Below are 11,631 nucleotides of genomic sequence, written 5' to 3'. Positions count from 1 at the left end.
AACAATTTCATTGTAATTTGGCACATTTTTGTACATTCTGTATAACTTCCACAATATACACAATTTTGTACACGTTTGCTTAAGTGTGTGAGATGTCGCACACTTTTGTGCAATTTTTCCCTCTTTTGTTCAACTTTTTCTTTTATTTTTCATTATTTATTTACAAAAGACCGTTACGTTAAAACATTTCTTCATTAAATTGTTTGACCCAAACTACACATACGAGTTTGTCGAAGGAACTATGTAAATTTATAATTCAGCAGAAATATAAGTATAAACTTGTTGGGGTGCGGAATGTTACTTCTACGCACAATAGAGAAGAGAAAGAGAGAAATGAAGAACAAGGCAAAAACAGTACATGTATTTGCTTTTTCTTGGTAATAATTATATTTTCAAAGTATTGGAAAAATAACATTTCACCATTACTTAGTTCATATATATATACATGTATGAGGCGTGAAAATTAAAAAAGATTAACCATTTTAATTTTTAAAATTATTTTTATTTTATTTTTAGTGTTTATACTTAAAAGAACAGAAAGAAGAGACGAAAGAAGCAAATTATAGTTATAAGTTCTTTCCTTAAGCAATATTTTTGTGATAGCAGATAAACCTAACTGAGAGAAAAGAATAAAGACAGGGGGAAAAAAATTATAATGAGCTACTTTCTAAACTTAGATACCTCAAAGAAAACTCAAGATGTTTCTGGCATCAGTGACGTGTAAGAAAAAGAAAAGAAATATAACTATAATATTTAAGTTCTATATAGTGCGAAATTCTGAATAATATTCATAATGTATTTACATTTATATATACACAGTATGCATAAACTAAAATGATTTTTATGAGTACCAGAAAAAATGATATCCAAATGCTGCCTAAATATTATCTCAAGTATATGCAAAAATTTTATGTTGCGTTTGGTTTTTATATACATTATGTGCTTATGTAATAAGAGGGTATTTAAGTATATTTATAATTTTAATACGCTTGTCTCTCCTTTTATTTGTTTAACGTACGTGGCACGCATGAAGTGATATGAAAGTAGTATGCGTAAATGCACAAGGTGAACCTTGGACATTGTTCACAAGTTCCATAATATATGTACATTTCATGCGACAAGTGAGACGCGTATAACACGCAAAGCTCACAGAATTTATACAATCCATGCGAATTACTAATTATTTTCCAAAAAAAAAGAAAAAAAGCATTAACACAAACTATAAAGATGTAGAAGTTATTTAATAGTATCAAAAAGGTTCAACAAGTATATCCTATATAATACATGCAATTTTAGGTATATTAGGAAATATTATGTTGTAGAATTTTTTGACGAACAAGATAAAAAAAGCAAAAGAATGAGAGAAAAAATAATAGTAGAAAAATAAAAGTATGAAAGAGAGAAAAAAGATACATTTTATGGGCTATATATATGCATAACGTGACTTCAAATATCCTGTTTAATTATTGTCTTTTATATAAATTTATGCAACATTGTTATTTCTTAAGTGAATAATATGGTACAAACATTAGACATTATTTTATTTTTATATGTTTGCCGTCACACTACTGTAGTGAAGAAATGTTTTTTTTTTTTTTTTTAATATTTTTTGTTCATTACAATTTTTTGGGAATTATACTTTATTTTTTTTATAACTACGACTTGAAATGTTATTTTGCGAATAGGATTATAAGTATGCTCTTTTTGAAATAATAAGATGATGAGAATTCAAGCAAGTTTTTTTTTTTTTTTTTTTTTTTTATAACACATTTTTTTTGAACATATTTTTATATAATATATATATATATGTATATGCATATGCATATCCTTGCATGTGAGCAAAAAAATATACTTCTTTAAATGTATTTTCCCTCTCAGATGATTCTTGATAAGAATCCATCACTGTGCTTGTTCAACAGACCTCCTATGTATGAACATTTAAGATGCATACACTTTACTTACTTATATGAACATGCTTTTTTTTAGAACGGAGAATGTGTATGAAAAGGAAATTAAGGAAATGAATGAGCTGAACAGCTCAAACGCTATTGTTCAGAAAAAAGAAGAGATGGAAAAATCATCGAGCAGTCATAAGGAAAGAAAACATTTAAAGAAGAATAATTTTATGAAAATTTTTAAAAAGAAAAAGAAAAAATCGACAAAATTGAAAGAGACATTTTCTAAAATATACGATTCGAATTGTGTGTTAACAAATCCAAAGAATGTGGATGAAGATAAATATTATCTTTCTTTTAGTGAGTTAAATAAATGTGACGACATGTCTGATAAAATTGTGGAGGATCACAATCCAGATGAGAAAAAAAATATAGACAATTTACATTTGAAAGAGAGAAAAAAAAAAAAAGAAAAATTGTTAGATAATAAAATATCAAGAGAGAATAGGAAAAAAATAAAGACTAAAAAAAAGAAAAAAAATATATCTCCCATTATTTATAGTAATAACAAAGAGAATGACAAAATTACAAACTATAAAAGCAAAGAAAAATGTGAAAATGAGGAAGAAGACAAAAATATGAATTTTGAACCTCATGAAGATTTGAAAAAAGAAATTGAAAAAATAAAAATAGATATAGATAAAATTAAGAAAAAAGGAAATGTAAAAAGAATTTATGATGATTTAAAATATATATTACTTTTTCAAAATGAAATAATTGATATACTAATTGAAGATATCAGAAAAAATAAATTAAGAACAAAATATGATTTGTTAGAAGATAGTACAGTTAAAGATGATATAAATAAAATGATTTTAAATCACATAACATTGGATCTTTTGAAATTTAAATATATCAATACAAAATTGAGGGAATTAATTCTATGCGTGTATGACACGAAAAAATTTAATGCTTTAATAAGAAAAATAATATATAGCAAAATGGACGAAATGAAAAATATAGTAGATAAAAATGGGGAGTTAACCTTTGGAAAAACCATGTTGACTTTTTTATACAAGCAATTGAAATATTGCTTAGAAGAAGAGGTACAATCTTGTTACAATGAAGTAAAAAATCTAAACGATGATATACATAACTTAAAAAAAAATGTTATAAATATTATTTTTAATTCTATAAATAATGTGTGTTTGCTACCAGATCCAAAGGATCTATATCACATGAATGAAACGAATATGAAATATGAAATAAATATGAGGAAAAAACAGACCATGTTTCCAGATTACCAGAATGATTTGAATAACTTTTTTCATCTATATGATAATGTGCATGTAGAAAAGGACAGTAGTGGTAGAAAAGGAATAGACAGAGATAAATTTAAAAATTTTTGTATTTTAAGTAGCACAAAAAAGGATAATCACCTTTGTGAAAACTATTTGATTAATAAAAATATAAAATTTAGTGATAATATCGGAGGCATTGTTGACAATAAACATATGATAAACCTAAATAATTATCAAAAATGTGATCCTCCAACTACCATTTTTAACAATTCTTGTGTGGATGAAAATGGGCCTAAGAGGAACGACGACAATTTTAGTTGCCATAAATTTATTTCTCACAGTATTCCTATAAGTATGATGGATTTGACGAAAGGAACACAGATACCATATCGATATGTACCACATGTGAAGCCAGAAAAAAGAGATAATTACATGAACAATTTGAACAATTATAATTGTAGTGGCAATGCTTCATTCTTCAATAAGAAATATCACCAAAATAACGCATCTTGCATCTATGATAAAAATAGTGGCAAAATAATACAAAACAATAATAATAGGGACAATCTTCTAATGATGGGTGATACGAAACATTGTTCCCTATTTTGCAATGACATAGGAACAGCTACAAGCTTGGATAGTTATAAAGAATATAAGCATAATCAACATATTTTGGGGAATAATACGCATGTTCAATATGATGGAAGAAATGTATTCGATGTTGCGAAAAAAGGAGATATATTCATTTATGAAAACGTGGATCAACATCCGAAGATATTACAAACTGTGGTTTGCAACAATTCTGTTCAGTGTAGCACGATGCCATATATTGTGGAGACGCGTAATAATAGAGAAGTGATGATGAATGGAAAAACTAGTAACTTGCGTAGTATATACATGAATAATGAGTATGACATGACAAATGGTAATACTAATACTATGGGCAATGTGATGAATTACTCTTTATATAATGGCGATATTGGCATTACCCCATCAGGTGGGCATGGTCAATGTGAAAATAAGTTCGAAATAAAAGATTCTAATGAATACAGTGGGTTTGAGATAATATCGAGTAAGGAAGACATAAAAAAGTTGGAAAATTTTTTAAATGATAAATGGGGAAGTTTCAAACTATTTGAAAAATGGATTAAGGATTGTTCGAAATGGCAATGGATAGATTTACAATTACAGAGAGAATATATAAGTAGTAATGTTGAATTAGAAAAACTTAAAGAAGAAAAAAAAAAATATTTAGAAAAATGCATAAATAAAAAAATTAAAGAATTGTGGTGTGGCCGCATGAAAGGGCTAATGAACTTGCGACTATGCGATATAGAAAAAAAATTAATAAAAAATTTTAGAACAAATAATATTATAAGCAACAATATTTACGATGTTACACTGGATTATGAGAGAAATGCAATGTGCTACCAAGATTTGTATGCAAAGATATTACATCTAGAATGGGATAATAAAAAGACAAGTTCATTAGTAAAAAAAATTGATGAATGCAAAGAAAGGAACACTGCTTATGATGATGTTAATTTTATTAACAGTGAGGAAAAGAAGGGAAGCATTACCAATGCAGAGAATACGAAACATTTTAATAAGAAAAAGGGATATATGCAATCATTAATTTACAGTTTTAATAAAAAATCAAATAAGCACAATAGTAATAAAAAGAATTCTCAGCTGAAACAAGAACATGAACATTCTGACCAAAAATGTAATAGCATTTCGGTGAAGGAGTCCAATACAAAAGATGACAAGCATGTGATAAACAAAGAGAATGATAATCATAATGAAAAAAGTAATAAAAAAGAGAATGTCAACAAGGATGAAGCAGAGGTGAAAGGGTTATTGAAAACACACGACAACAGATGCGACAATTCGCACGTTTTAAATGCTTCTTACTTGAGTAATGATTCATGTGTTATCCGTGATTCTCATGTTAGAAGCGGCTCTCATGTTAGAAGCGGCTCTCATGTTAGAAGCGGTTCTTATGTTAGAAGCGGTTCTTATGTTAGAAGCGGTTCTCATGTAACAAGCGGTTCTCACGTTACAAACGGCTCGCTCGTTAAAAGCAGGTCACACGATAGCGGCTCTTCTAGTTCCTCCGGAAGTGTAAAACGATCTACTAAAAAGAAAAAAGAAAACAATGGCTCCTTTTTGGGTAGCTTCTTCCTTTTCAAAAGCGAACCAAATAAAAAGAGTTCTGGAAGCAAGTCGGATAATTCTAAATCCACAAGAAAATCCAAGTCCAGCAATTCACATAATGAAGATGAATATTCTATGGGATATTCCAAAATAGAGGAATCTGGTAAATATAACAGAAAAAAGAAAAAGAGCAAAAAGAGTAATATGAGTGCATTTAAAAAAATATTTTACCTAAACAGGAAGAAAAAAAGTAAGGAAATTTCCACGGACAGCAATAAATCTTCGTTTTCCTCGTCTGCGAAGGGTGAGAAAAAAGAGAAACGTTCAAATGAAAGACAAACAGCAAGCAAGGCAGATAAAGTGGAAAATAAAAAAAGCGTAATAAGTCAAAAAAGCAAAGTAAGTAGAAGAAGTGTAAGCAAAGGCAACGTCAACAAGAGTGACATGGCGTCAAATGGTAAATCCCCTTCCTCTGAAGATGAATTTAAATATGATGACGAATTTGAATATGAAATTTTAGAAAAGGAAGTGGGTGACCATTTGCACTTGGAAGAAGAAAAGAAAAAAAAAATGCTTATTGATAAATTAAATGAAGAAGAGTGTTGTGAAATGTTTACAAAGTCTAATGTTAGCAGTCATGGAGGCATAAAGGCAAGTTTAAACAAGTTGCAGGGAGGAGACAAAAAAGAAGACAAGAAGGAAGACAAGAAGAAAGACAAGAAGGAAGACAAGAAAGAAAACAAGAAAGACGATAAAGGAAAAGATAAAAAACTAGACAAAAAGGAACTTATGAAACATAGTGGAGACAGTGAAACAGAACACACTTCGACGAAGGAAATTGATGAACATGTGGAAAAAAATACAATCCCTTTAGCTCATGCAAAACTGTGCGAATTAAACAAGGTTAACTCCTCTTTAGAGATGCAGTCGATTAGTTTAAGAAAAAATTCGAAACAAATACAGAACATAATAGATAAGAAGGCTATATCGTTTATCAACAATAAATCTTGTAGGATGGATGAACACAAAAAGCGGTGGAGTCGTTATGAAGAAGGTAATCTTTATATGAAAAAAGTAGAAGTAGAAGAAAAATCATTAACTAAGGAGGCCTATGGTGGAGAAATAAAAAATGAAAACAAAAAAAATAACCCTATTGCACATTCAGACATTTCTTACTATTCACATGATGAGGAAGAAGAATTGGAAGAGGATGTAGAGGGGGCGATGGAGGATACTACGAGTAATAAATACGACAAATTTTCTAGCTTAGGTTCTATTAAGAATGGAAATAAAAAAAATAAATTTAATAAATTTTTTAAGAATTTAGGAAAATTTAGCTTCAAGTCCTCCAAAAAAAAGCCCAAAGCATTGTCAGCCCATACGAACGATATAATTTTAAATAGTGTACCTAGTGTCGCTTCAAATGAAAACATTGATGGCCAATTGGATGAAGAGATATTAGAAAAAGATTGCAAACGTGATGATCTTAAGGAGATTATTACTCACGGGCAGAAGTATATTTCTAAGAGCTTCTTATCAAATAGTGATTTGAGTAAGAAGAGCGAAGATAAGAAGGACAAGCGAAAAATGAGCAACCAAGTAGATAAGTTATATACTTATATAAATAAACTGAAAGACAAAAAAAGAATTTCCACCGAAATGGAGGTAACTCTTAGTGGTGAAGCGATGAATTATCCAAAGGAAGGTATAGGAAATAAAATATTTGAAGAGACAAAAAGCGATGTCTCAATAAAGCAAAATGAGAATTTGCTTCCCTCGTTTCATATTATCAGCCGTGTGGAAACAGTAAACAGTATGAGTGTATCCAATGAAAACATTATGAACGAGATGAAGAAAACGGATAGAGACATGAACCCCTTATTGAACACCGTACATAAGAGTAGTAATATTGACAAGGGGAAAAAGTTTCTGAATGAAAATATTTTAGATGAGAATAGTTTTAACGGTCAGAAGCTATCACCTAGGTTTGGTTACAGCATGTCTAATCATAACCTCTCAGAATGTAATTGTAATTCCGTCGACTGTAGCTCAGGAAAGTGTAATTCACTTGGAAATAAAATATCAGAGGGAATCTTGAAAAATGTGAATGAAGAAGCAAGGGAAGAAGAGTATAAGTGTAGTAGTAAAAGTTACGAATGGAATAATGTGACAGATACAAAAAAAAAGAAAAAAAAAAAAGATAAGAAAGAAACGAAAGAACATAACAAAAGAAAAGAAATTAAAACGCCCATTTTATCCTCATCAGAACATTTAAGTAATTACATAAAAGAAAAAATCGAGGCTAAGGAGAATGAAGAAATTGAGAGATATGTGATGAGCTCGGATAGCCAAATTACTGGGGAGTTATTTGGTGATGTAATGTACAGTAGTTTATATCTTGGTGAAAAGAACAAAATACTCAAAAGAAATATTTCGAAAAAAATTTCAAGCAAAGAGAATAGTACAAAATTGTCAAAGTATAACAAAAAAAGGAGTAGAAAACGAGACGAAAATTCATCAAATTCTTTGGACTTTGTTAGATTATCAAGTTTTAAGTCAAAACTAAATGTGAAATTGACGTCCAATAACAAAAAGGGAACTTCTCCGTCATTGTCTGATTCAAAATACTCACAAAATTCGCACGGGTATATGTCGGAAGGAAGGAATGAGGATAATAATTCGTACTACAAGTATGTTCAATCAATATTACCCTTTGGAATGATGACACAAATGGAAAATACTAATCATGAGGTGGATTCTGAAAACAAAGGAAAGGGAAGTCTATCTGATAGGAATAGCTAAAAAGGGAGGGGTGGGGGGGTGTAAAATGGAGCCCTTGTTATTTTTGGTATCCGATCATTCTGATTAACGATGAAATTGGAAGCATAACACTTGTAGATTCAGGTTGGGAAAAATCTCTCAATTCCTTAGCAGCAAAAATGTACCCATCAAAAAAAAAAAATATATATGTGTATATACAATTGTATATGCATGTTCGCTTATTCCTTTTTTTTTTTTTTTTTTTTTTTTTTTTTCGTAACAGGGTTCTTTTGTTTTGTATGTAACACCTTGATGTTTTCAGCCCGTGCATTCTTATAAAGAAATTTGTTTTTTGTTTTTTCTTTACATACAATAATATGTCATGCTTTTACTACGCAAAATTGCGTATGTGTACGAAGAATTTCTTTTCTTTTTTTGATTCCAGTTAAAAAGAAAAAAAAAGGAAAAGATAAAAAAAACGAATACCTTTTCATTCTCACAACACAGCGAATTTGTGTCTACTGTAGTGTTGACATTTTTTATGTAAATTTTCAAAATTCTGTTTGTTTCGGGGTGATGTTCATTCCCCCCTAACACTATTGTTATTTTGCCTGACTGTTACATTTTTCTACATGATTACATTACTGTTTTATCATATTATAATATTTTTTTCATTTTTATCATTTTTTTTTTTATTTTTTTGATTTCGATTTTTTTTGTGTGCACTTTTTAAAAAATTATTACGTAAGGGTAATGGAATTATCACCCTTTTTGCAGCTTGATCAGTTAGCCAATTTACACATTTGTACCGATTTGTTTTGTTCATATTTTCCCAACTTGAGTTATTCTTAATCTTATAAATATTTGGAAAAATTATAAAATATTTTCTCTTCTGTTATTCCTCATAACTATAACATATGATAGCTTCAGCTTGGTTGCACGCGTATGTGTACAAGGTTTTATTTTATTTTTTTTTTTTTTTTTGCTTTGAAGAATATTACACACCCATTAAACATTTTCACAACTTGGTGAGCATACAAATTAGATACCTACAATTTATCTGTTCCTTTGTTTACCATTGCATCCATGAAAGAAAATGTCGACTGTGTGTGTATGCTGATGGTATATGCCATTGTAGTCTTGCATATGTATACACAAGCATACAAACATACATACAAACACACAGACACACACATGCATGTACATGTGAATGAGGAACTTGTGTTGTCACGTGCTTAACCGAATTATTCACAGCAATAAGGGAACAGTGGCTTTATTGAACAGGTTTCATTTTTGACATTTATTTTTTCTTCACAAAAGCGTGTGCATATAATTATTATGTGCATTTGGTTCTTCGGAGAATATCAAAATATTGTGCAACAGGTTGTGTGGAAGGTACACCTAAATTCTATTTTTTTTTTTTTTTTTTTTTTTTTACATATATTCGGCACAACTGCACTGTCATTATTGCAAGAAAAAATAATTTGTTAAAAGCTTTTTAGATGTAACTAAGATGTGTGTAAAAATAATCGTTTTGTTTAATCATAGGGAGAATAAAAATAGTTACGTGTGCTTGTTCATGATACTTTTCCTAAATTTTTAGGGTTATAAGTGAAATTAGAGTTACAGAATAATTTTACGTTAGAAATGGAAACAACTAAGTATACTGAGAAGTGTAAAAGTAAGCATGTAACGCTATAGTTGCACACTACATGTACCATTTCTTCTCTAATTTTCTTCCCTAAAAAAAAAAGTGAAAAAAAATAATAAAAAGAAACAGGAACGAAAAAGTTTTACTTTTTCACATATCCACCCCCCCCCCTCCCCCACTTCTTGTTATATAATACATAAACTAATTTTCAAACTTTGATGTATCGTAACAACTTTTGTTTTGCTTAAAAAATTGTTCAAAATTTTCTCTTTGTTCCTTTAGATTCCAATCCTCTTCATGATAAACATTTTCAAATAATCCCCCTACAATATTGTACCTTTTAATGCTTTCATGTTTCTTTAATTCCTTTAGCACTTTTTCCTTAACGCTTTTTCTATGTAATTCATCATCCTTATCTGTATACAATTTTTTATTTTTTAAGTATAAAAATAATCTACTTATTGGATGAACCCCTTCTTTCTTCCAAGCATCATTTTCTTTTTTCGGTCTATATAAGGAAGAATCATCTGAGGTACTATGATGTCCATATCTATACGCCATAAATTCCATAAATACAGGTTTAGATTGTTCAGTACAAATTTCTCTCATTTTTTTGGAAGCTAAGTAGCTAGCGAATAAATCATTTCCATCAACTCTAACAGATTCAATTCCCAAAGCTAGTGCTCTAGGTGCTATACCATCACCTCTATATTGATCTTTTATAGATGTAGATATAGCATAGAGATTATTTTTGCAAATAAACATAGTTTGTGATTCTCTTACAGCTGCAAAATTTAAAGCAGCATAGAAATCCCCTTCGGATGAAGAACCATCACCACAAAAGGTAGCTGCAACGGCTTTCTGATTTTTTAATTTCAGTGCATAACCACAACCCGATGCGTGAGATAATTGGGATGCTAAAGGTGTTGTAATTGTGTGTATATTTAATTTTTTACTAGTATAACAGATACACATTTGTCGACCTTTTCCTTCATCAAATTTGTTTCCAAATAGTTGATTAATAATATCGGGATAATCAAATCCTCTTGACAATAAAATTCCAGTTTCTCTATATTGACAATACAAATGATCATCAGGAGTTAGTGCTTTTCCTAAAGCAAACTGTATCCCCTCTTCCCCATCATTTACAATGTAAAAGGATATTCTACCTTGTCTTTGAATCCCGTAAAATATTTCATCCCATATTGAAAATTCAACCATGCGTTTATAAATATTTATTATTTCTTCATCTTCAAATGGAGCATTGTGGCCATCTAATAAATTCCCTTCCGTGTCTAATATACGAAATATAGGAAGTTTATTAACATCATTCACTGTTTTTAACTCAGTTGAAAATTCGGAATGAATTAGTCCATCTGTGTATATTTTATATGCCGTCATATTTTTCTTTTGACTGAGACTGAAAATATTTCTTTTATTGTAAAATCTGGAAAAGTTACATTTCCTGCAGATGTTTTTTTGAAGGATGTTCATCATTTTGGTCCCTTACAATGGTATGCTATTGTGTGTAGTCATGTGTAGTCTCTATATATGTGTGCGCTAGGAGTTTTTCTTACTCCGTTGCTCATATCTTGTGATTTTTTCTTCTACCGTTTCGCTTTTTGCTTTTTCTTTAAGGACTGTTTCGGTTTCAGTTTCAGTTTGTGTTTTTTTTTTTTTTTTTTTTTTTTTTTGGTAAAATTGCTTGTACGAATTTTTGTTTGTGTGTGTATGGATGCTGTGGCAAATTGATTTAGTTACCCTTACGGTATGTTTACATTTTTTAACGATTGTTTTTTCCTAAGTTGTGAAGAGTAGGATAACACAAAACGAGCATTTTATTTATTTATTTTTTTTCTTGCAATAA

The 11,631-nt window shown here is 29.6% G+C and overlaps 2 protein-coding genes across 2 annotated transcripts; one reads left to right on the top strand and one right to left on the bottom strand.

The window, feature by feature from the left end:
- Nucleotides 1–655: 655 nt before the first annotated feature.
- Nucleotides 656–8,155, top strand: PGO_141290 (hypothetical protein, conserved; the record flags this gene model as incomplete). The annotated part of the gene is made up of 2 exons (XM_028690123.1): nucleotides 656–720; nucleotides 1,987–8,155. The coding sequence occupies 2 exons, from the start codon at nucleotides 656–658 to the stop codon at nucleotides 8,153–8,155; spliced, it is 6,234 nt and encodes a 2,077-aa protein (XP_028545924.1).
- A 1,810-nt stretch (nucleotides 8,156–9,965) lies between these two features.
- Nucleotides 9,966–11,261, bottom strand: PGO_141280 (2-oxoisovalerate dehydrogenase subunit alpha, mitochondrial; the record flags this gene model as incomplete). The annotated part of the gene is made up of 1 exon (XM_028690122.1): nucleotides 9,966–11,261. One exon carries the CDS (start codon nucleotides 11,259–11,261, stop codon nucleotides 9,966–9,968), a length of 1,296 nt encoding a protein of 431 aa, XP_028545923.1.
- Between the last annotated feature and the right edge of the window lie 370 nt (nucleotides 11,262–11,631).

Source organism: Plasmodium gonderi (assembly GCF_002157705.1).
Source record: "Plasmodium gonderi DNA, contig: Chr14, whole genome shotgun sequence".
Classification (NCBI taxonomy): domain Eukaryota; phylum Apicomplexa; class Aconoidasida; order Haemosporida; family Plasmodiidae; genus Plasmodium; species Plasmodium gonderi.
This window is presented reverse-complemented; position numbering and strand designations above follow the sequence as displayed.